Raw genomic sequence first — 26,040 nt, 5'->3', positions numbered from 1 at the left:
AACGTTGTTAAAAACGTTTGATAATAGTCAGTGACAGACAAATATTTGAGTTACGTAATATTTATTTTGAGTTAAATTGCCCAGTAGGGTAAGGTAAGTCTGCATACCAGCTTAGTGGCCCATCAGGCCAGAGTGTTTTCTGGTTTCCTTAGCATGAAATGACTTAGGAGTATATCTACACACCCCTGGATGGGATGCTAGTCCACTGTAGGGTTACCCCCCCCCCCTCCCCAGTAGTAAATTTGCTAGTACCCATTTAATTACACATATGGGTAAAGAGATACACTATGAGAGCAATACTTCCCAGTATGTACAGAACCCCAAATCAAGCTATGTTGTGGAGTGGCCAGTGAGGGAATCATTGACTTTTAATTTACTTGAAAATTTTTTGCAGAATTTTATTTTAACGCCAAAAAGTGTAAAACGTAGATTTCTGCATAATATATATGCATGTTGCAGTATATAATAAAACAAACAAAATCCCCCCCAAAAAACTATGAGATTAAGAAGAGAGAATCACTCAATTTTGAAGTGGCCATTTACAATTAATATATTATAAAAAATAAAATTTTAATACTTACACTGATTAATCCTCCTATAATCCCACCTAAAAATAATATAATTTTATTTGTTATTATTGAAAAACCATTAAATCCAAACTAAAACAAATTTACCAGCAACAGTTTAACATGACTGATAAAGCCAACCTAACAGTAGATAGACTGTTATTTTACCCCCAATTTCTCAAACTCCCTGATTTTCCAAACCAATATTGGTTTCCTTTGGCAGTTTGAGAAATCAGGATTCCTGTACTGTATTGAGCTACACACTGCAACGCAAACACTACTTAATGTCATTACCTACAATTCCTCCAATGTCATAAAATGTTGAAATTTTGTCTGAAACTGTGTCCTTCCAGCCAAATTCTAAAAAAGGTAAAAAATGTAATGATTGGTGACAGCATAGTTACAGTAGACCAACTATGGTGACAGTATGTTCATAAATGTCTGAGAAAAGCTTATGAGGGTTAACTACTTTGACTGACATGTAGCTTTCTCAGAAATTCCTATAGCTTCAAAGAAGGTTTTGTTCTCAGTCATTTGATGTGGCCTAAAATGAGCAGTAACAAAACACTGTAAGTAGGGATGTGTATTTTGGTCAATTTCATGATTTTTTTTTACCCAAGTTTTAACACTATTTCAACCAAACTCTTTCAAACTATTTAGAAGGATTGAGAGGGAAAGAAATCGACATACAAATAGGACAACTGTACATTTATAAAGAGATGAGGCTAGTTAGAACTTTAGCGATACTGTGCTTATTTATTTGCTGAGAAGGATTATACCAAAATATACTCACTGTTTGATAAATAGTAAGGCAGCCAAAAGAAGAACGAGTAATTGACAAGCTTCAGACAGGCATAGGAGAGTGAGTACTGTTGGAAAGGAATGAACTTGGTAGATTAACTGACATGTTATGAATTTCTGTAATCTGCATGACTGTACACGTGTGCTTGAATGTATTATTAAGCCTTGTTCACATGTGCAACAGCAAGTACATAAATATTAGTGCAACTGCATGCAATGTTCACATGTGTAAAGCAAGAGGAAATAAGGTAAGGTATGCAGGTGCACTTCATGTTTTTTTTTTTTTCAAGATGCCAAACAGGTCTCATGCTTCGAGTGCTTCTGCTTGCCAGGGCTCGAGACTAACGTTAGCCAACTAGCCAAAGGCTAGTAAAAATGCAGTTTTGGCTAGTAAGTTTTGGCCTTTCACTAGTCAAAATGGCTAGTGAAAAAATCAGGCATTAGTGGCAAGAAACCGCATTTATTAAAATCGTCTCTCAGTTAGAGAATATAACTAACAAGTAAACTGTTGACATTATAGAATGTGAAGCTTTAAACAATTTAGTTGACAAAAAAATTATGCATGTACATGTACAATTTTTATAGTGAAGAACAAAGCCCAATTTTGTAAGAAAAAAACATGAAGATTTAAGGAACATTTTACAGTTCAAGGTTTAAACATTATCGCACATTGTTTTCACCCCCCCCCCCCCTTAAAAGACAAACTATGCTTACAAATTGTGGCTAGTAGAAAATAAGTTTGGCTAGTGAAATCAAAGCTGTCACTAGCCACTTGCCAAGTTAGCAAAAAAGTTAGTCTCGAGCCCTGCTTGCACTTGCATTTGCCTTAGCAACATACTCTAACCTGAAGCAAGAGCAAATGCAACCCCAAGCCAGGTGCAAGGAAATGGAAAATTTTCCTCTCCTTGTCACGTAAGGTGTTAAGGTTAGTGGGTTTCTGTAATGTAGATTCAAAGTGCAAATCTAGGCGATCTGTTAACTGTTGTCACCTTATTCTATCTGAATGAATGGAAAGAGTTTATCAATGACTCTTAGCACTTGCCTAGGCATCAGTACAATAAAAGCTGCTTTAGCCCATGCCACATTTTAAAGTGACCACATTAGTAAGTACTGCCTCTGGCACTCTTTTTTTAAGTTATACCCCCCCCCCCCCCACCCTTTGCCCACCTCATCATTCTCTGTTCCTCACCCCCTTATTTTGAAGGTTTTTGCATTTTGTTAGAGTTACCGGTATCCACATTCAACAAATTTACTTTTTATTGTAAGTTTCTTATTGTGGAGAAGGACAGAAATGAAGGTTACAAACTATAAGTTTCCTCCCTAATTCTCACTGAGCTGATAGATCTCAATAATATACATGTACATTCAAGCTATTACTAACAGCAATGTAAAGTGAGGGATTTTTATGATAACTAACTTACAGGTATAACTCCTGGAAGTAAAACAGCTTGACAAAAGCTCACAGCTTTCCTCTGTTGTGGAACTGTCACTGAATTATATGATGATGACGTTGCTGATGACTTTAGAAAACAGAGTACAATTCAGAAAAAAACTTGATTAAAATATATATTATTTATCATGTTTTAAGATAAAGTAAAAGGAAAATGTTTTCCCATCACTTATAAACCTTCAGCATTATCTTCTGTTGGTAATTTAATTTTTAGCAAACAATAAATCATTAATTAATATGTCTTTGATTGTTTCACATAAGGCAACATCCTTTCATCCATCAATTGTTGGAGTTAGAAAGACCATCTTAAAAATTGTAACCATTCTATATATACTGATTATCATTCTGTTTCAGAAGCAATTGCTGAATAAATTATTTTTTAGTTCCAGTCTTTCTGCTTTTTAGCAAACATAAAAAACTAATCCTGATTTCCTCTCTTATGTGAGTTTACAGCAGTCTAAGACAAGCTTTCTATCAGTTTTTTTTTTCCATTGTGTTAGATAGCAAAGTGGATGGTTAATTTTGGGAGGCAAAACACGTCCTTCACTTGATAAATTTCTAATCACCCATGATGACCTTTAAACGTGTTTCATTGTCTAAGACTGTTTTCTGTCTCTAGTATGAATTTGGCAACTCAAACTTAGATTAAACTCCCAATGTATGCAGTGTAGTACTCACTCGAGAGAAATCATCTGCAGGACTCAGACCTTTGTTAGCAAATGCCTCTTGTTCAACTTCCTGCTCATTGAAAACTAAAATAGAATATACATTTGTTAATGTCACTGCAGCAGCTTTCTGTGGTATTCTGTTTACCATTACCGGTAACTTTCTGTGTACTGTTTACGGTAAGCATGACAGCTCTGTGACCTTGCATTTAGCATTTTCATGTTCGGTGGCTATTGTCTTGGCCAGGGAATTATTTAATATAGGGCTCTCTCCGCCATTTTGTGTCAACTCATAAATATTTTTTTTTTTTTTTTTTTTTATTGCAAAACACACACAGAACGTTCTTACAAAGTGACATGTTCGCTACTAATTACTTACTATACAAGGCTTTACGCATTACTATACAAAGCTTACTCTACTTACAGTACAATACACTGCTTACACTACCTACATGACAATTACATTGTTTACAACACACTACTTACAATACAATACTCAATTTCTTAAAATTTAATATTTATACTTATAACAGCGCAATACAATTTATCTCTTTTAATACATTTGCAAAAAAAACTACAACTACTTTTGGCTTATTAAAGATAATGAAAATAAAAATGGTAACTTATAAAAACTAAATCAAATTGCGCCATTTTTATCTTACCGACATTTTGTTCAAAAATTTTAACTGTTTCTGTCAGTCATTGAGAGGGGCTTGAAGGGCGTTGAAGGAATTACCTGTTCAGAGGACCTTAGAGCCTAATATATTGTGTATATTCGACTAGGGAGGGTGAAGATAAAGAGATTAGTTTTTATTCATTTATTTTATTTCTTCTTTAAAAGGCTTTCCAGCAAATCCCACTTTTTGTTGGTTGTGTCATCTGTTCTTTGTTCAACGACATAAATCGATTTAAGATAAAGTAGAAAACTTTCTATTTTAGGAGGTCTTGTTTTATTTTTACAAATCCAAATAAAGTGTCTGGCCAGTAGAAAGCAGAAATTAATTTGGCGATGATTTTTTGAGCAGTCCGGTATCAATCCTAAGGCGACAGAGATGTTTACTGTGTAGTGTTCTGGAAATATTTTAGATAATTTTAGCAGTTCGGTTAAGGAGTTCCAAAAGGAGGTCACCTTGGAGCACGACCAGAAGAGATGCTTTAAGTTTTCTGGTTCTTCTTTGCAGAAAGAGCAGTTTGGGTCATCTTGTACTCCAATTTTTGTTAAGAATTCATTAGTTGATATTCGCCTATGCAAAAGTTTGAATTGGAACTCAATAAGTTTTGTGCTTTTGGTGCATTTAAAGGCTAATTGATAGGCATCGCTCCATTTAATGCATTTTGTTTCTTCTGTATTACAGTCTTCAAACCATTTCCGTTGAGATTGGGAAGAAAGCGTAGATTTTTTGGATATCAGTTTCTGATACACTGGTGGGCTTGTTCGTTGCGATTTTATTAACGTTTCCGAAAAGGTTTCGTATTCGGAGTCTGTCATAATAAGGTTGTTTTTGTGTGCGTCCCAGAGCAGTTTAAGGGCCGATATGAGTCCATAGTATCTGAGAGGACAAATTTTAAGACTGAATTTTGTTTGTAGTTCAAAATAGGATAAGAAATTATTTGAGCCATCTTTCAAATGTTTCACCTTTGTGATACCTTTATGATAACATTCAGAGTAAAAGACAGGACGGTCATCAATTCTGATCACTGAATTGTGCCATAAGTTTTGGTTAAGGAACTGATTCTCAGATTTAATTTCATCTTCAAAATTAACATCCGACCAGATTGTCAGTACTTCTTTGATAAAAGTATCCTTAATTTGAAATTTCTTTATGTCTTTCGTGTTGAGATTGCCCTTAAGGACTATTGGACCTCCATTTTTGTCTAACTCCACATCAAAAAAAAGTTTCCATTTACCATGATTTTCTTCATCTAAATATTTTTTAACCCACGAGGCTTTCAGGGATTTGCTAAAACTTTCAATATCGATCATTCTGAGGCCTTCGCTTGGGTAGTCATTAATGATAACATTTCGTTTGATTCTATCTGGTTTTCCATTCCAAAGGAATGAAAAGAAAAGTTTGTTTACTTCTTTGATGACTTTCTCATTTGAAGGTAAAGGCGATAATACATAAACGAGTTGAGAGGCGACAAGACTCTTCAGGACTGTTATTTTGCCCATTAGTGTGAGTCTGCGATATTTCCAGCAGCTTAAGACAGTCCTTACCTTTTCTAATTTTTCATTGTAGTTCAAAGCCGCAGTTTCTTTCGCGTCAATTGAAAGCCAAACACCAAGAGCTTTTACTTTGTTTTTTGGCCACTTAAAGTTTCTTCCAGGAAGTGATATTTCAGAGCTACCACATTTTGATCCGATCCAGAGAGCTTCCGTTTTTTTGTCGTTTAGTTTCAAACCGGAGACTTTGTAGAAATCATCCAGAGTTTGAAGACAATTTAGTAAAGATTCTCTTGACCCATTTAGAACTAAAGTTGTGTCGTCCGCGTATTGACTTAACTTAATTTCTTTATTTTTTACTAGGATTCCTTTAATATTTCTATTTTTGCGAATTGCTTTGGCTAACACTTCAGCTGATAAAACGAACAGATAAGGCGAAAGGGGACACCCCTGCCGAACGCCTCTTTGAATTTGAAAAAAATCACTCGCCCAGCCATTGTTTAAAACACAGCTTTCAGAAGATTGGTAAAAAAGGTTTAACCATTTTATCAAACCAGTGCCGAAACCGAAATATTCTAGAGTTTTCCTGATGAAAGGCCATTCAACTGTATCAAAAGCTTTTTCAAAGTCAAGAAACAGTAATAATCCTGGTATATTTTTTTCTTTTGCATAGCGAATGATACTGTCGATTAGTCGGATGTTTTCACCAATGAATCTGCCTTTAATAAAGCCTGTCTGATCGTTGTTAATTACGTTCGGGAGGTACTTTTTTATACGATTAGCAATTGCCTTAGCCGCTAGTTTATAGTCGCAATTTAGTAGAGTTAGTGGTCTCCAGTTCTTGATTAGATAGGGCTCTGCGTCCTTTTTTGGGATAAGTTTAATAATTCCCCTTCTCTGGGTGATTGAGAGTTGACCTGTATCGTAGGCAAAGTTTAATGCATTGATAAGAGTGGTGGATATGTCATTCCAAAAAATTTTGTAAAACTCGGCTGGCAAGCCATCCGTACCGGGGGTTTTCTCTGATTCCATGGTTTTAAGAGCATCTAGGCACTCTTTTTTGGTAACTGGACCTTCGCACGCTTCCCTTTCATGATCTGTAAGGATTGTATCGTTTTCACCGTCAAAGAAGACAGATGTATCAAGCAATTCATCTGCCATACATCTGGATTCATAAAGACTCTTAAAGAAAGATACACACTCATTTCCAATTTCTTCGTTTGAAGTAACAAATTGGTTTTCGCTTATTTTGATTTGGCTTATTGCACTTTGTTTATAGTGTCGTTTTTCTAAATTTAAAAAGTATTTAGTATTCTTCTCTCCTTCGTTATACCACTTCGTTTTTGATCTCAATATTGCACCTTTAGTGCGCTCTTCAATTATTTTCTCAAGTTCACGCTTTTGTTTATCAATTTCTTCCTCGATGTGTGAAGTTTGAGCGTCATCTAAATTTCTTTTGTCGGCTTCCTCCTCTAATTTGGCAATTGATTGTTCTAGGTCAATTTCCCGTTCCTTTGTTTGTTTCTTTTTAGTCTTGGCATATATAAGAGATTTTTCACGCACTTTTAATTTAACCATTTCCCAGAGAAGTGTAGGCCTGACCGAGTTATCTTCACTATATTCGTCAAGTGTTTCTTTAATAGTTGCTTTTATTTGATTTACATATAAGTCGTTTCAGTCAAAAAGGATGTATTAAGCTTCCAGAAACCCGGTCCCCTAGGGTTTGAATGTATTGATATCTTTAAAGTTATCATAGAGTGATCTGATTTATATCCGGGAGATATTTCGGCGTGAGTTGTCGAGTTAGCAATACTTTGGCTTACCAAGAAAAAGTCCAACCTGCATTGAACTTTAGGGTGCCGTTGTCTCCAAGTGTATCTATTGGTTTCGGGGTGCAATAACCGCCATGCGTCCACTAAATCAAGATTCTCAGAAAATTCGTGAATAATTTTTACACTGTTTTGGTGCGTTTTTGGAAGACCACCGATTTTGTCCTTTTCTAGATCTAGGACGAGGTTAAAGTCTCCTCCTATAACAATTTCCTCGCTTTTGAAGTCAGCAAGATGGTCGAAAAAATCAGAAAAGAACGCTGGGTTATCGTCGTTCGGGGCGTAGATGTTAGCCAACGTTAAATTTTTTTCATTTGCTTTTATATCGCAAACAATGAAGCGCCCTAAAGGGTCGATGTATTGTTTTTGAATTTGTAAATTAAAGTTATTATTAAAAAGGATGCATACTCCTGCTTTATTGCTCTCATAGGTGCTAAAAATGGTTTGGTACCCCCATTCAGCAGACCACATAGAATTAGTGTTTTCGGTACAATGAACTACTTGTAGCATATAAATTGAAAAGTTTTTTGTTCGTAGCCAATTAAACACCTCCCTTCGTTTCACATTATCTCTAAGCCCCCTGACATTCAAAGAAGCTATTGTCAAAGCCATATTGATTCATTTAGGATGTTTTTCATGGAAATTCCTTCACGCCTTGCTACCCCCACAATGAGATGACCGTACGTTGGTGTTACATGTTTGGCAAGATAAAATGTATAGAATTTAAATAAACAAAGGACCAAAAGAATAAGCAAACAAACACTTACAAACGAGTAAAACAATTTTTTGGTTGGGAACATGCAAATAGAATAGTCCGAATGGTGTTATGAAAACTACTAAGGGATGGCAAAAAGACGGTCGCCTTCTGTTTTTAAATAAGTAAGAAAAAGAAAATAGTAAAGAACAAATCCTAGATGGCGGGGATGGCGATTGCAAGTAGAAATAAATTTAGCTGTTACTTTCTGCGATTTAGTAGAGTTGCTCAATGCAAGACAAAAAAGCATCAACAAATAGTCATTAGCATTTCAGTTTTACAGTTCCAGAATCTTACCAGATGGCCAGAATTTTCCTCGGATAAACAGTTTATCTGGTTGCGCCTTGCTGAAAGAAGCCGGGATATTGTTCTTTCTTGCCTTCTTAAAAGTATCCATTTGCTTCCTCCTTCTGGCGACTATCTCGTAAGGAAGGTCTTGGTACATCTTGAAGTCGCTTCCTCTTAAGCGATTGCCTCGAGAGAGTATTCGCTCACAGTCCTTGTATCTCAAAAACTGTGCTATGATCGGTCTGGGCTTGTCGTCGTTCTTCTTTCCCAGGCGGTGCACTCGCTGTATCTCAACAGTGCTTGCATCTTCCAAGCCAAGTTCTGTTTCGAGGAAATCGCGAAGGACTGATTCTGTTTCCTCGCGGCCGTCATATTCTTCTACAATATTCTCAAATTTCAGATTTTCGCGTCTTGAATAAGCCTCTAAATACAAATTTTTATCCTCCAGCTCGGTAAGCTTGGCTTGAAAAGCTTCATTTTCCTTCTGTAGATTTGCAAAGGCCTGTTTGGTTTCTTTCTGCTGGTTTTTAAGGCTCTCTGTAAACTCAAGATGCTTCTTAGCGGCGGCGTTCGTGCTCGTCTTTAAGTTTTCGATGTCTCGGCTTGCAGTCGCTTGAGAGTTTTCGAGACTCGTTATTCTCAGCTCCAAATTTTGCAAGGACTTCTGAACGCCATTGACAGCCTCTTGTATTTTATCTAAGTCGTCTAGCTTTTTGAGCTTTTGGTTGATTTCCTTAAGTGTTTCTTGCAGTCCCTCTGCCATGCTTAGGGCCGCGAAGATTTCATCATGGTCGTCTTCCTCGCTCTGCTCGCTCAAATCTGTGTTTCCGCTCCTCGGCTTTTTCGCCTCTGGTGAAGTGCTCGATTCATCAGACGAAGAGATTCTATTTCTTCTTTTGTCTAAAGTCTTTTTAAGATATGCGGCCATAAACTCCAGGTTCAAATTTGAAGTTAAGTGCCAGAAAGGCGGACCGATCAAAAAGACGTCTTACTCGGCCATTGCTCGCCCCAATCTCAACTCATAAATAGGTACGTACTCTAAATATATTTTTTTATCAAAAATTGACCGCTAGATCGGAAAAATTACCTTACAACTGTCAATGATAAATGTACATAAACATTTTATTTTACCATTACTGCTTGCTTGTGTTGGTTGATCATCCTCTGGTAGTGGCAACCCTGTTTGAAAAGAAATAATAAAATACAGTACAGCTGCTGCAGCGAGAGAAATATAATGCACAAGCTCTTGTGAACCCTCCTATTTCTATTTCTATTGCTCCTCTCCACCTAAACCATCAGATGACAATTTACTATTTCTGAATTAGAAAACAATTATTTTGAGGTAACCACAGCTTTTTCAATTTTTGTATAATTTAACAAAATAATCAGGTCAACTGCCTCTATGTGTCTTTAATTACCACTTTTTGCAATTGTGTGGTGGTATAAATTTGTCAATAATAATATTTAACAATTTATTATTCACAGAAGTAGAGGTGAATATCCTAAATATCCACTACATGACTACACCAACACTGAGGTGAATAATTGTCTTACCATAATTATACCACACAAGTTGAATAACAAGCAGACCAAAACATCACTTTTGGTAAACAATGCAACACACAAAGACAGTTTGTTTCTTTTAAGCTGCTCGTAGGTGAATAGTACTTTACTAATCACCTCTGAGTTAACCAATCAGCATGCACAAATTTGACACTATTCACTTGACTGTGGTATATACTACCAGTAACTAAAAACATATTTTACACAGGTTCACAGATCAAATTTATATACTGTATTTATTTGTTTAAATGCCCTGGGTGCTTAATAAATTTTTGGGAGTGTGGGCGCTTATTCGAGGCTGGGCATCTATTAAGTTTTCACCATATTTTTCAACAAGTAGTAAGTTAATTTTGCAACAAAATAATAAATAAATACAACACGAGAAGACATATCAAAGCAGAATTTTAACTGTTCGTTGAAAGTTTCTATAAAATGCTAAGAAAATTCGGTCTTCGGGGAAGTCTCTTAGTAGTACTTAGTCAATCAGTACTCCTCTTGTGCACTTCAGTTTTTTCTTGGAGGTAGGGATGGGCGCTTATTCGAGGCTGGGCGCTTATTAACTTTCCCTACCTTCAGGGTGGGTGCTTATTCGAGGTGGGCGCTTATTCGAGGTTGGGCACTTAATCGAATAAATAACAAATAAAATGAAAATAAAATGAAATAAGCCAGACTCAAATGATCTTGAAAGAATTAACTCCTTGCCTAGTCCCATTAAAAATGATGCAACAAAATATAAATATATGTGTATGCGAGGAGCCCTGTAGAACCTTTAAGAACATCCTATGCAATATGCTGCACTTTCATCAAGTGCAAGTCAATAATAATACATGTATGTTCACTGCACTTCTGTGCAACTTTTGCTTGATGCTTGAATAAAAATTGTATCTTAAAGCATAAATAAAACCTGCAAAATAGAAATAAGATGTAATTTCCTTACCAATCTCATCAGGTGACGGTATTAAACAAAAGAATATTAAAATTCCAAATGCAAATAATACTACAGATGGGACCAGCATGGCATACTGCAACAAAAATATGAAAAAAATTAATATACAAATGCAAAATTCAAAAAACAAAACAGTTTAACACCCCCTCCCCCTCCCTCCAGGGCTATTCACACCCCCTCCCCTCCCTCCTGGGCTTATTTATTTTTTGCACATTGGAACGAGACAAATTGTTTGTTTGCTTTCCTTCCAGTTTCATCTCACTTTTGTTTGGTTGCTACACAACTGACATGTCAAAATCAAATCAAAGTGTTCATGGTACTGACCTCATAACCATAATCCAATATAGCTGCCACCTAATAAAAAACAATATAAAATAAGTATTAATTATAAAAAATATATAAAAAAACAAATTATTAAAGAAATATCTTTTAGCACAAGACATTAAATATGACATAACGTCAGCTGAAAGCCAGAAATAAAGCTCCTGACCTATGAAGATCTATTGCAAGCTTTCCTATGAACATAGACCTGTACTACATACTGGTAAGCACCATGCAATAAGCTATCAAGGTTACAACACCATGCTACAAAAAAGACCATATTCAGTGACTTACTTGAAGAGCTCCAATAATGTTTCCTAAGGAAGCATTGGCACTCCATATTCCAAACACAATTCCTCGGCTGTAATCAGAAAATACATTAAGCAACATGCAAGATAATTGTACTGTAAGTTATTAAGATTAATTTTACAGTACGAGCTTACTGACCAGACTAAACTAGACAAGACTAAAAATAGAATAGAATAGAATAGAATAGAATAGAATAATTATAATGTTTATTAGGTTCCCACGTAGGGATTGTGTGCCCCGCGTGCAATGCGACCAGAAGTCAGCAACTTGTGCATGACTGCACTTGCCATACTCTGCAGACTGGCCTTCTAGCTAAAAGTTAAAAACCATATCATTCAGTGGTATGATTAAAACTAATAATTCCTGTTAAACTAATAAGCTAGTAATTCTTGTTAGTAATAATTATTTCATTTTCAGCTGAAAACCTTCCACCCTGGGGCACCCCTTTATACTTTCCTTTACAAATTTTGGCTTTTGAGATCCTCTGCCCCCTCCGAATTATCAATGTCTTTCAGTGAGATGGGTAGGGATATTTTCTGAAACCATACATTTTAGACATTCCCCATCCTGCGTAATTAATAAGGTGATTACCTTGACTTTCCAAACCAGTTTCCCATGACTGCCACTACACATGGCCAACCCGTGGATTGAAAGAGACCTGCAAAAGTAAATTGATCATTGATTGTACATGTAAGAATAATTAAATTGTATAAACTGAACATTTGGTAGCAAGCATTTATGGTTGATTTTTTTAGCTGTACATGCATGTCATTGCATTCTAAGGGCATTAAAATTCTGATGTACAAATAATTAAAATAGTTTCAAAATTGAAGGAAACTTCAGAATAATAATTATTATCAGTTATTGTTTAATTCTAAGGTAGAAAAACACCAGACTTCCAAAGCATGTCTTTGATCAGGAAACATTTCTTCTTACTAAAATAGTTGTTTTATTAATTAATGTATTAGAACTACATTTTGTATGTCATACCATTAAGTGCCATAAATACTCCATAATACCAAATGTTATAAACACCGATCCACTTGCTCACGCATCCAAACATGATCACCTGCAACAAGGGAAAATAGGAATATCACACAGTACAGTCATGCATGCACTATCAAGGGGTGTTAAAAGATCCAACCTAACATAATCCTCAGGATCTTCTCAGCAGTCCTTTTCCCACCTGAGCAAACTTAGTATGATTCTCACTAGTCAGAGTGAATGTTATTTGAAAACCAGACACTTAACAGATGACTAATGTACATTTTGACAGCAAGGTGAACACGATATTGCCATTGTAGGCATTCTTTCCCCCTTCTCTCAATAGTGTTTTATGCTCTCTCTAGTTCTTGCACTTTCTACTTAAATTTCCATTCCCCAGGCTGACACCTTTCTATTGCCTGCTACATTCAAGTAGCTGGGCTACCTATATCTTATCAATTCAAGACACTTTACTTTGACTCATAGTGCCTTTCTCTATCAGTGATATATTGGAGAGACCTGATAGAATTATGGGGGCTAATTATAATCTGCCACAGACTAGCAAACCATTCCAGGATAATAGCACCTGGAACTTTATTGAAATTAAAATAACTATCATTTGATAGCACTTTGTAGGTAAGAAACTGTAAAAAATATTCATTTTTGAGGTTACAATGGATAAGGATTGTTCATTATAATTATTAGCCTGTCACTATAATAATTAATCAATAGATGAATGCATGGTTTACCAGGACAATTATCATTTCAATTTACCAAGAAATTACAGAAGAAATAAAATACATGTAATATCATAAGATTGCATATTTACTTACCATAACTGCAGAAGAACACATTCCAAATGCTAATACTTTTCTCAGGTTAAACCTAATAAGTGAACAAACTCAACAAAATTAGACTTCAGTTCTCCTTAATATCTATACTCCAGGTGTATGCGACATCAAATTTTGGCTGTTTGTTTGTTTGTTTTTTAAATCAGAGGTTTTTTAAGTAAATATCACTAATTTAATACCAAAAAATGTAACACTGTTGAATCCCAATTTCTCGAGCCTCCAACAGAAACAACAATTATAACTGTTTGAGAAGTCAGGGAGTTTGAGAAATTGGGGGTAAAATTGCAGTGTTTGACTAGGTGTGATGGGGAACTGCTTTTGGTTCACGTCATTGGGAGTTTGAAAAATCAATGGTTAACAAAATTAGAAACTCAGCTTATATTCAATGATACCACCACTGACAGTCAACATACCTGTCACCTAAGATACCGCTGATGTACAAGCCCTGAAGAAACAAGCAAATATGTCTCTTGTCACACACTATGGAGAATAGCATGAATACAGGACAATACATGTAGGAGGTGGACTACTAATGACCTATTTAAGGTTCATGTGCAGCTTATTTACTTCAAGGAAGTTTTAACCTCAGCTTGTGTACTTAGTTTTTCATTCCTTTCACATCTACACCCCCTCCCCCCAGCCACCTTTTGATTTAGCAAACCAGAGACTTGAACCCACGACTTCCAGACCTGGAATTGTACTTATGAGCTTTAATTTGACAAGCCAAGTAAATTAATTTTTTACCAAGTCAGTGTGCACAATGCCAAAGATCTACATGTATAACCTGCCTAATTTGCCATATTTATCTTCTGCAGTCTTACCACAGCATAAGCCAATAGGAATGTTGTGTCCATTGCTCCAAGGAAAACCTCAGCATGGTGCTGTTAACACAGATAAATAAAATCATAATTATTTATAAATCAACAAGTTGGCTATTCACAACAACAGATATCCTTGGCTGTGCTTGCATCATTGAATATCCTTACAAATTAGTTACCAAGCTAAAGTATATGTATTCAAGCCTACAGGCACATGAGACTACCACTTAACACTGATTTCCACAGCAAGAAGCGACTAGGAGTATTTCTACCACCCCCCTCCCTGCCACATGCTAATCACAGGTTACCCTCCCAACTCCTTCCTAGCTTTCAATTTGCTGGTAGCCATTCCATGACCTGGCTGGAGAGAGACACTGTGAGAGTAAAGTGTCTTGCCCAAGAACATGGCGGAATGACACAAGCCAAGGCTCAAAACCAGACTGCTTGATCTGGAAGTAGGGCATTAGCTGTGCCTCCCAAAAAGTATCAAGCCATAACAATCTGAAACAAGCATGTACAGCAGCTTTTAAATTACTAAAAAGAATGTATGAGAAGATTAAAATTGATTTGTGCCACATTGCTGTCTTGTAAAAATGTATGTATGAAGTGTTAATTAAAACAATCAGCTACATGTTTTTTGTTATACATTAAGCCACAATATACAAAGACCATCAAACTCTGAAATTATCGTAAAGGATTCTACCTATCATCAACAAAAATAACAAAAAAAGACTGAATAAAAAGCTTGTGGGGTTGTGTGGAAATGAAAAAAAGTTTTAAATATTAAGAAAATGACATTTTAATGCAGGTACTTAAAAGGATTTTCACTCACCTCATCTTTGAAGAAATCTCTGTTTTCCCATAGCTAGTCCATAATAAACAAGGGATAACATTAAAATATTGACAGGGTAACAAGTTGTTGGTTACAATCAAATCAATCAAGCATCAATGGCGAGTATTAAATTGCAACATATGCGTTTAGCCGTCACATTTACTTGTTGGATTTTTTTATTGTTTTGGAGCTATAAACAAGAATAAAAAATTCCAACGAGCAAACGTGAGGGCTATATGGGTTTGTTGCAAATTAATACCCCTTTTAATCGTTAAACAGAAAATGTACAAATCACCTCTGGTGGGTCTAAAGTGACAGAGTTGTTCGTCCATTCTTTTTGCATGGAATCTTTTACATTACTGAATGCCTTCCTTGTAGCATGGAAACAGGAATAGCTACAAAAGAACAATAATTATTAATTTAGCTACTTAATATACATTCATTTCATATACATAGTATGTAATTAAGCCTGCCAAGTTATTTGTTATATAAACATACATTTCATTATAATTAGACTAAGTAGAAAGAAATAGTTGAAAATGGTCTTGTGATTTATTTGCAATAAAACAAACAGAATTTTTTCATTCTTGTATATTTCATTGGCAATACACTATAGTTTATGATATTGGTATAAGGTTGTCTCTATGAAATCTGGATTGCACAAAATTCAAGTTTTTCTGATTTCTAGGTTTTCTGTTTAAAGTTGTCAAGGCAATATTAATATTGATTTCCTGAAAAAATGTACATTATATCAAACTTCAATCTAATGCCGATAACCGGTGTAATTTTCATATGAATCCAACAAAGGGAAGATTTCTAACAAGCCGATCGAAAATGTAACGTATGGTTCAGAAAAAGTTCTGCATTCAAATCACAAGGCTCTAATAAATATCTGTTCAACAGAATTTATATCAGAGTTTTACATCTTTGTTAGATGCTTTATGATTCTTTTATTTGCCCATTTTCATGGCCATTTTGCCAATGAAAGTCAGTAACACAAATTATGTTGGCCCAGTAAATACCAGGAGGCCAAACTTCCTATAATACATATTTTTTCTGTGTGTTTCTCTGTATTTCCACTTAAAGTTGTCCTTTTGGGCTTGGTGAATAATTAATCAACTATCCCAGTAAAAAAAAATTAACAATTTTTACTTCTTGTCTCAGTTAAGGTGTGCCAACTTTGCTAATATCTTAAAAAGTTTGGAGCGTATTTATAAAGAAATATATGAAAAGCTCTCTCGCCTGGGGTAGCCTGGTTTGGAGGGTAGTTAAACCCTTCTACCGGGAAACACATTTCCTCATACAGGCAATCTGAATGTACAAACAATTAGTGCAAACCTCCTTAAACACAGACCGCCACATAACAAATGCCACTTGGAGCTAAAGTTCAATGGTCAGCAGAGTTGCTTTCGGTTAAGAAGTCTTTTGATGATTTTGACAGTATTTTGAGTGAATTTGATTCATTGTGCGGTTCCAGAAAATATTGATACCCACCCTATGGAGGGGCAATGGAAGTTTTTAAGGGGGTGGGGAATCTCAAAAGCCACTTTTTTAAAGAAAAGTACAAGGCTTAACTGGAATTTCCAGAGGGGTTGTGAGATTCATACCAAAAAACCTTCTGAGGGAGGGGTATGGATATTTTCTGGAACAACACACTAAGATGGAATCAAATTGGTGCAATTAAATTCAATTAAATTATACTCTCACTCACTTAACCCTTTCACCGCACTAAACCGGAAAACCGGGATTCCGTTTTCCCACTGGAACGTACTAAACCGCTTTTCCGGGAATTTGACTGCTTAAGATTTGAGATCAGAGACCTAGGAACTAGGCTCCTAGAGGGGGGTCTAATATATTGTGAATTGAAAGCACATGGTCAGACTTCAAAATGGCATCCTTGAATCGTGAAGTGAAGGAAAAGAACTCCATAAAAACATGAAGTGAAGACGCGCGAATCAACATTTTCCGCCATATTTTGATCGACTAAGAAGACGCTCTTTCTAAGAGTTAGAATTTTGAGGCCAGTTTTAAAACTTGGAAGGAATTAAAATTTTCACAATTTGTCAATCGTGAATGGCTCGAGTTATTGAAGACCCAGGGCTCGAGACTAACTTTTTTGCTAACTAGCCAAGTGGCTAGTGACAGCTTTGATTTCACTAGCCAAAAATTATTTTCTACTAGCCACAATTTTTAAGCATAGTTCTCCTTTTTTTTAGGGGGGGGGGGAGGAGGGTGAAAACAATGTACGATAATGTTTAAACCTTGAGCCGTAAAATGTTCCTTAATCTTCGTGTGTTTTTTTTCTTACAAAATTGGGCTTTGTTCTTCGCCATAAAAATTGTACATGTACATGCGTTTTTGTCAACTAGATTGTTTACAGCTTCACATTCTATAATGTCAACAGTTTACTTGTTACTTATATTCTCTGAGTGAGAGACGATTTTAATAAATGCGGTTTCTTGCCCTAATGCCTGATTTTTTCACTAGCCATTTTGGCTAGTGAAAGGCCAAAACCTACTAGCCAAAACTGCATTTTTACTAGCCTTTGGCTAGTTGGCTACCGTTAGTCTCGAGCCCTGAGACCTCTTCGAACCTCTGATGCCAAGATTAAAGCCGTATGGACTCAAACTGTCCTTCCGTTTTCTACAGTCACGTTTTCTGTGCAGTTGAACAATGCGGTAAGAGTTGTACAAACTTTCCATTAATTTTCCGCTCTTTTTTTAATGAAATAAATGTTCAAATTTATCACGATGTTTTTGTCTTGGATTTTCTTGCTTGTGTTGTAATTTTTGTAATACAAAAGCCTATTTGAAGTGCACAAACCTGGCTTAAAAAATCGATTCATGCTATTTTAGACAGAAAGTTTGACATAGCTAGAAATTCGCCGTTCGGGGGTTTTTGTGTACTAGAAATAGAATGGTGAAAGGGTTAAAATATTCAACAACTAATCAGTAATGTCGCTATAGAAAACTGAAACAAATCACATGAAAGTTGAGTTGCTTTTGGTTAAGTTGTCTTTCCACGATTTTGTATTTTGAGCAAGTTTGATTCATTCATGTGTTCAATGGACACAAATAATTTATTGGTGCAATCAGTTTGATAATAAATTGCACTTTTAATATTCAACAACTAATATTACTATGCACAACTGAATCAAATCACACACAATAATATTAACCGTATAGAGCAAGTGACCTTATAAATATGGGACCTGAACAGTTTCAAACACAACTGGCTTTGGTTGATTTGGTTGAAGAATACCAATGAAACACTTTTCCATCTGTTCAGTCATGATCTATTGCCAATAAGGACACACCATTTTCAGTCGGTTTGATTGGTTGAGTGTTTATTTCGTGTTCTGTTCAGGAAGTTTTAGGTTGATTAGATAGGATCAGTTCTGAATTTGATCTTACCATGTTGTATAGGGAAACTTCAACCAAATCAACCGTTTCAACCTAGTTTGATGCCGTTTGAAAGGTAACCAAATAGAACATGAAAAAACCCAACCAAACTAAAATGGTTGTTTCCAACAGTGTTTCACTTTTTATAGTGTTAAGTTTCAGTATTATATTAAGCTTAATTTTGCTGTATTTGCAGGGTCCGGGTGGTAATATCTGTTATGTTTCGACTAAACTACCTCACTCTTTGGTCGCGTGAGAACCACTACAGCCGCACATATTAGTACCGAGAATCTAGAGAGTTCTCTTACCTTAAAAATGTGAGTAAAAACACAACTAAGTGGTGAATCGTCCACTGCCGATGTTCCGCCATATTTTGATGCCACACAAGCTGTTTTTTTCACACTAGCTCGTTTGTAGGGCCCGCGCTAGAAATTTACAGGTACACAGCGGAAATGTAGAAGTCATGAGCACTAGTGAGACACTGCCCATTCATTACCCAAGAAGAATTTCGAGCGCAGTTGTACGTTTTGAAACACGTGGATAATTTAGTTGGAGGGTCGGAAAAAAGACACTTTTCCTTTGATTTTTGGTAGGTTTGGCTTACTTTCTGTTCCGTTTTCACTATATTTGTCTTTTAGCTCTGTTAACAAATAAGCGATTGTGTCAAAGCGCCAAGAATTTTACTTACTTTCGCGTGGATTAACTAGGTGCGTGCAGTACTCGGATATTTGGAGGGTTTCACATGCACGCTAGATAATACGAGATACTACGCCGCATTTAACGGTTTTCTATGAAAGATGCATTCTTTGATCATGATCTGTTGTTGTAGACTTAATGATAGAATATTTTTGACTTGTGTCTTTTACTAGCAATGGGTTCGAGATCAAAGTGCTACAAATGTGGCAAAGTTGGACATTTTGCGAAGGAATGTACTTCAGAGAGTAGTGGTGGTGGTGCGAGTTTTGGAGGTAAGCCTCATGCCAATCGCTTTTCACTAAAGTGTTTTTTGTTTAACACAGCAATGGTGTTAAAAAATTAGCCTGACCAGTAATGTATGGAAAAAATATTACAAATGCACACATTGATCACTTTACCAAGGTTATCTGTTACTCGATCACGAAGCAAAGAATGATCATGAAAGAAAGCTCATTGTAAACGAATTTCATTTCTCAATACCCGTTTTGGTTGTCATTATTTGTTTAACTTCCGTGGTGCAATAAACTGAGATATCTTGGCATTGTGTGGCACTTTATGAACGCTTGACTTTAACGAATACAGTTTTTGTAAGCCGCTTCGATACTACTTTTAGGTTCTGTTGTAAACGTGTTCCTTAGGGAATAAGCGTAAATATTTAAATAGCTGTCGAGAAATCACTATTATTTGAATTTCTTGAAAATCTTGTTAGTTTGGCAAGTTTTCGTGTTGCGTTCTATTCCTAAGTACATTTTTTGGTCGCGGCAGTTGTAAGGATTCATTAGCAAATGTATGAATTCTTGCATGGATCACCAAACAATAATTCACACTTGTAATCGAGGCAACAGGTTGTTCGTTTGTTGTGAACAATACCAGCAACTCATCTGTAGAAACACGAGATATCTCAAGTTTGGGAGTGATCCTACAATACCCGGCCACTTTTTATCTGCATTACTTGTTAGCACAAAAAAGTTGCAATTTCATGGAACATTGTAAAACATCAGGAAACATCTTCACCTATGCATGTATGATGATCCATATTCACAGTCATCCAGTCATCCAAGATGACTTAAAAATCGTACTGACGACCAAAACATTACGAAAACTTGTTGGCTGGATGTCTTAAGTAACAGAAAAAAAAATTAAATTTTCTTATGATGGTCAGAACTGATGGCCATGGTCTGTGGTCCGTAGTGGAAATGAAATGTTATAGTGGCAGAAAAACTAAACTGCATGCATGCATGCACAGGGATAATAATAATAATAAAGACTTTATTTAAAATGAGGGTAACACTAAATAGCAAAGCTAACAAACCTGTGGCCCTCCCTAAAAATTACACTAGAATATTATAAAAACACTATATACATTGAAAATTGAATACGAATATGCATAATAGTAAACGATATATGAAGCTAAAAAGTTAAAACTATACAATAAAATGATGTAAAAGCTGCTGCTCCGAAAACACCCGATCTCTGAGAGATTCTTTAAAGGGCTTCGGCTGTTCGATTCGCCTTTTTGAGATAGGGAGAGCATTCCAAAGGCGGGTGGCAGAAACAGAAAAAGTGCGCCCGCCTTCTGTCTCCCTTCTGAATTTCGGGCAGCGCAAGTTAAAATAATAATAGCGAGTGCTTCTTTTGTTTGCTTGGCTATTTAACACAAGTTGGTCGCTTAAAAGGTAGGGACGTTTCCATAGATCCGTTTGTGGACTAGCGCACATTTGTTTATATTACATTGTTCATGTACTGGGATCCATCCCAGTCTATTAAAAAGTTCCACAGATGATGCACGCGGTTCTGCAAAGAGAATGACTCTGGCTGCGCGCTTCTGTAGTTTAAGAATTCTGTTTAGACATTCTTTGTTGCACACCGACCATACTATGCTACCATAATTTATAATAGGTTGTATTAAGGCGTTATAGTATTGCTTGCGTTGTGCTAACGGCAAAAACGATCTTATTTTTCTAAGAATTGCAATACGGGAGGCCACTTTTTTACATGTCTTTTCTACATGTTCGTTAAACGAAAGTTTGCTATCTATGTCAAGTCCAAGTAATGTTGCACTTGATACATTATCTAATGCTGTGGCGCCGTTTCCCGCCTTAACGCACAGTTCAACACCTGTCTTAGTAGCAAGGCAATTGCCAGTGATCATCAAGACCTTCGTCTTCTTCTCGTTTAACAAAAGCTTGTTCGCGTTCGCTCAGGACTCATATTGGTTTATTCTCCAAGTCGTCAGCTGGGCATACTTGCCATGGCAAAATTTTAATGTTCAAAAGTGAAGAATGTTGCTGTACAACAAAAAAATGAAAAGTTTTAATACTTTTTTTATTATTATTACATACATATAACACTGTATACGTGAAATCTACAAGACAATGAGTCAGTTACAATAAAGTTTATTTTACAAGTATTTGTTAATGAGACTTTTTGGCTGCCGGCTTACAAATTTCATAAAGCATCATGACCCCAAGCTGCTTGTGATGTGGAGTCGGCAGAAGCAGACAAGGCAAGCACAAATTTAAGGCAGGGGCTGTTTGAATGCAAGGACGGAAGAAAAGAATGCTTTTGCTCTTTTTGTTCACATTTGGTTTGATTTTCTGAAGCATTAACATACCGGTAGTTGTTTTTTTCTTTGCTGGCGGTGCCAAGCCAAGAAAACGGCACATTTTGATCAAGCGGTTGACAGTTTGAAAATTGAGTACATTGTCCGACCAAGATAGCGTCTTAGTGGGACATATGCCCTTTCAATGGAAAAAAGTTATTTGCAGCCCTGAGGTTTCTTCTACGTTAGCTAAAGCTTCGATCCAACAAATTTCGAGTGCAATTTTTTGAAGGTAGCGCAGATAGAGTGTTTATAATGCGAACCAAAAAATGTTTACGTGAAGATGTTCCATATTCAGCAGTTCTTCCAACTAGTCCCAGGAAAGTTTTGATTTACCAAACAATTCCAGAGGCATTAAAAGAAGGTTTTTTAAGCTGATCTGTTTTCCTTTTCTAAATTTTCGGTGACATCTGTTCACCTTCATCAGAGTAAGTGAAAGTTTGTTGGTGCTCGCACTACCAATCCATGCGTTAGTGCAACATTTTAATTTTGACATTTTAATTTTAATTTTGGTTCCAGTATTTTCAGTAGTTCCAGAGGCATTGGATTGTTTACAGTTTGCGATTGACAGTCAGTTAAATAAATGTATCCGGCGTTTTTTTTCCTTTCCCTTTTGAAAAAAGAACACTTGATCACAGGCTACTGGGAATATGGATCCCTGAAGCTGGTAGCCAGCTCTTGCAGTATAGCTACATCCCTGAGGGTTAGGCTTGTGTTGAAAAGTATTTTTTAGCATCAATAATGGTTTTTCGTGTGTGTTTGCAGACAGAAGCTGTTATGTGTGTGGAGCAACTGGGCACATATCCAAAAGCTGTCCCAAGAAGAAAGGTGAGTTTCATCACTGCTTTCATGTATAGGGGTGGCGACTGATCCTTCAAAAATTGTGTGTCTCGCAAAACATTTGCCAAATATCAGGGGTCTCGTCGTCTCAAATTTTTCTTTGACGAGTCTCGATTTCTTTTGCAAGGCTGAAAAGGTCTCGGGCTCGCAAAAAAGTTATCAGTCTCGCATTTACCATTCAACACCCTTATTTATGTTGGCAATTTCAGTTAATATTTATGGCGGCTTCAATTATTATTTTAGAACTAGTTCCTTTTATCTTACTTACTAGATATGCAAACTTTGTTTTTATCCTCAGATTCTGATTGCTTTACTTGCGGGCAAAAGGGTCACCTCTCTAGGGACTGTCCAAGTGCTGAGTCAGGTAAGGAGTGCTACACCTGTGGACAAAAAGGCCACATCTCAAGAGATTGTCCAGATGCTGACAGTAAGGGAGATGACTACAAGTCTGAAACCGGCTGCTACAAGTGTGGAAAGGATGGCCACATAGCACGTGACTGTGGTACCCAAAAATGCTACCGCTGTGGCAAATCTGGGCATTTTGCCAGAGATTGTGAAGACAGCAGCACAATCTGCTACAAGTGTAACAAAGCTGGCCACTTTGCCCGTGATTGTACAACTGAAGGCCAGGCGTGCTACAACTGTGGAAAGACAGGCCACTTAAAGCGCGACTGCACAGAGAAGAGCGACATTGATGTTAAATGTTACAGGTGTAATGAGGTTGGACATTATGCACGGGATTGCCCCAATGATCAAGAGTGAGATATCACAACAGCTAAAGCTACTATTGAACTTTCTTCATATTGACATTTGATTCTAAAGAATCACAAAATTTTGACTGTGTGTCGATGTGGTTTTGTGAAGATAATTTTAGTGACATTTAGTCTTTCTAGTACATGCATTTACATTTATGTGATAATCATAAAGGGCTGTTCAAAATGATTTACTCAAGTTGAGGTAGCTCTACGCTACATATGTTTAACCCCAGCATTACCAGTAATACAGAGAACAAACGTGAGTACTTTTTTTGTCAGCTATTTCTGAACAGAGGTTTAGATAATCTTTCAGAGGACATAACTTGTAGAAGTTTTGTTTTTTGTCTGGCTCACGAGTAAGTAAGTTTCAGTGCACCATTAGTCATTTACCTGACATAAGTTTTTAGGTAGAACGTATTTAGTCTCTTTGTGAAATTATTTGCGGTTGCTTACTGATTTATCTTTATATTTGCACTACTGAAACATAAAATTCAATAACAGCCATTTTACTATCAATATTACACTTTCATCCTTTGAGCTGCTTATGGATGAAACAATCCAGGGGTCATTTAATATCATAGGTGCAACAATAATGATTTATTAGTGGTAACGTTTTTTTGCGTGTTTTTTATCTTGTGGCTTAAACTGCAAGTGTAACAATAAGCATCTGTATGATTTCAACCGACTGTTTTCTGCATTCTCTTATGGACCTTGTTTTTATTATTATAATATTGAAATTTCAAATTATGACTGCTTTGACTGAAAATTTATCATCATTATTATTTTGTTTTATCCCACAATTATACGACAAGGAGATGAATTTAAAGGACAATCCTTGAAACATTGTGGCAACATTTGCACTTCAATTTTTTAATATTAATAGAATATTGAATTTGTTTGCTTGAAAGTGATCTCAACACGGAATCCATGTTTACAATGTACTCAATTAAAAGAAATCTTACGATAAGCAAGGTTGCATTATCATTTTCTTTAACTCCATGCATTGTTCTTCTTGAAGAAAATTTCCTTCTGTCGTGAATAGCTTTAAATATATTCTTATCTTAGTTATATTTTGTCCACAAAAATAGATCGTTATTATTCTATGCACCGCTGATTTTTCTTTTGACAGAGAGTTGACAGTGCATGTTTTTTAGGTGTGAAAAAATATAAAAAACATGGTCACTATAAATGAGTCCCCAACTTTGTCTTATAAACTGTATTTCTCTTATTTTCAGCTCACTTTAAATTATTAAGTAAATACAGATTTGATAAATCCAAGTGCAATGCAGGGTTCGTACAGGTCGTGAAAAACCTGGAAAGTCATGGAATTTTAGAATTTTATTTTCCAGGCCTGGAAAGTCATGGAACGTAAGTGTGGTTCGTGGAAATATGGTATTGACTGAACAAAATAAATTATGCAGGTTTTTATTTTTTGATGAAACAAGTAACTAGTACCCAAAATCAAGATAATTTTGAAAATTTTCAAGAAAAATGGTCAGATTTTGATCATGAAAAACTTTGAAAAGTCATGGGAAAGGTCATGAAAAGTCATGGAATTTCGAAAGCTAAAAAGAGTACGAACCCTGCAATGTTAAGTCCTGACACTCTTAACGTTTTTAGAGTAGGTGTTCGCAATGTTACTTATGATTAAATTTCACATTGTAAACATCTTTTTAGGACTAAAAGTGTCCAGGTTCATCAGCCTCAAGTGCTTGATACAATGTTACAATCAAAAAGTGTGAGTTCATTGAGAGAAGATAAATAACTGCTTGTAAACTAGCCCAAAATTCAAAAATTCTTAAAACACTGTAGTGGAAAATTCAACCTGAAAAATCTATTCTTATGAGATATCTGTATTATCTAAACTTTTTTTCTTGCTGTGGCCATTACTTTAGGGTTATGCAAGGCTGGCTGAATGAACTGAGTAAACTGAAGCATTTGTTACTGGATGATTATTGACTCACTTTGCTTGTTATTTTGTTTGTAATTATGTTATTCCCTGGTCCCAGAGATTTTCTTCCTTTTATCTGTTTAAAGAGCGTCTTGTTAGAGTCTCTGTAGACTCGCATAAGCCAATCCTGAAGCGACATAAGTTAGCAACATATAAAGTGAGTCAAGAAGCAGCGAGAAAAGAAAACCCCCTATCTCCGATCCCGGGGTCTTGGCTACAGTTAATAAACCTAAAGAGAACTTGAAAAAAAGGAAAAACCCTCCGGGACCAGGGTAATTAGAATATTATTAAAGGACTGCTGTAAGGTTTGGTCTTAAAACTTAATGTGCAGCGTTATTTTGATTTATGTACACCAGAAAAAAGAAAACAGAGTGATTTGTAATATTTACAGTTACTCTTGTGAAAGTTCAGTGCTAAACACAAAGCTTGATAACAGAAAGTGTGCTTTTATAAGCAGTAAATGAGTTATTAATAACCTTTTTGCATCCTTACTTACACAAATAGGAGTTTTTAGAATGTGTTGAGAACAAAGAGCAGAAATGTATTTATTAGTAAACAAAAGAGAAATTTAATTATTTTTCAAAGTGTATTTCAAGAAGTTTGTAGTACAGGAAAAGTTGTCAAGTTGAAATAAAGTTGGCTCAGGTGCTGTGA

The 26,040-nt window shown here is 36.0% G+C and overlaps 3 protein-coding genes across 5 annotated transcripts in view; 2 read left to right on the top strand and 1 right to left on the bottom strand.

Annotated features, from left to right (window-relative positions):
* LOC144667107 (sugar phosphate exchanger 3-like) overlaps positions 1-18,971 on the bottom strand; it is a 25,845-nt gene extending 6,874 nt beyond the window's left edge. For both annotated transcript variants that reach the window (XR_013573280.1, XM_078528488.1), the window contains exons 1-17: positions 18,851-18,971; positions 15,437-15,536; positions 15,142-15,174; positions 14,313-14,372; positions 13,905-13,936; positions 13,474-13,525; positions 12,647-12,725; positions 12,248-12,314; positions 11,642-11,708; positions 11,351-11,380; positions 11,018-11,102; positions 9,649-9,696; positions 3,496-3,569; positions 2,789-2,887; positions 1,360-1,435; positions 861-926; positions 582-607 (exon numbers count right to left, since the gene is read on the bottom strand). Coding sequence is in view for 1 of the 2 variants with exons in the window: in XM_078528488.1 (XP_078384614.1) it covers positions 582-607; positions 861-926; positions 1,360-1,435; positions 2,789-2,887; positions 3,496-3,569; positions 9,649-9,696; positions 11,018-11,102; positions 11,351-11,380; positions 11,642-11,708; positions 12,248-12,314; positions 12,647-12,725; positions 13,474-13,525; positions 13,905-13,936; positions 14,313-14,372; positions 15,142-15,174; positions 15,437-15,536; positions 18,851-18,912 (1,056 nt within the window). In the remaining variant the exon portion in view is untranslated. The remainder of the gene's footprint in view (positions 1-581; positions 608-860; positions 927-1,359; positions 1,436-2,788; positions 2,888-3,495; positions 3,570-9,648; positions 9,697-11,017; positions 11,103-11,350; positions 11,381-11,641; positions 11,709-12,247; positions 12,315-12,646; positions 12,726-13,473; positions 13,526-13,904; positions 13,937-14,312; positions 14,373-15,141; positions 15,175-15,436; positions 15,537-18,850) is intronic.
* Positions 1-26,040, top strand: part of LOC144667112 (smad nuclear-interacting protein 1-like) — an 87,641-nt gene that overhangs the window by 28,730 nt on the left and 32,871 nt on the right. The gene's annotated exons all lie outside the window — the stretch shown is intronic.
* Positions 18,550-26,040, top strand: LOC144667113 (uncharacterized). Of its 2 annotated transcripts, XM_078528499.1 has the most exons (5): positions 18,550-18,609; positions 18,739-18,859; positions 19,412-19,510; positions 22,606-22,668; positions 22,979-26,040. In XM_078528499.1, the coding sequence occupies exons 3-5, from the start codon at positions 19,414-19,416 to the stop codon at positions 23,440-23,442; spliced, it is 624 nt and encodes a 207-aa protein (XP_078384625.1). In that variant the 5' UTR covers positions 18,550-18,609; positions 18,739-18,859; positions 19,412-19,413; the 3' UTR covers positions 23,443-26,040. The 2 variants fall into 2 exon arrangements, with proteins under 2 accessions (XP_078384625.1, XP_078384624.1); XM_078528498.1 differs by lacking the exons at positions 18,550-18,609; positions 18,739-18,859 and adding an exon at positions 18,949-19,131.

The sequence above is a fragment of the Oculina patagonica genome, chromosome 10 (genome assembly GCF_052425735.1).
Source record: "Oculina patagonica isolate OP01 chromosome 10, crgOcupat, whole genome shotgun sequence".
Lineage (NCBI taxonomy): Eukaryota > Metazoa > Cnidaria > Anthozoa > Scleractinia > Oculinidae > Oculina > Oculina patagonica.
Note: the sequence above shows the minus strand (reverse complement) of the source record. Positions and strands in the feature narration are given on the sequence as shown.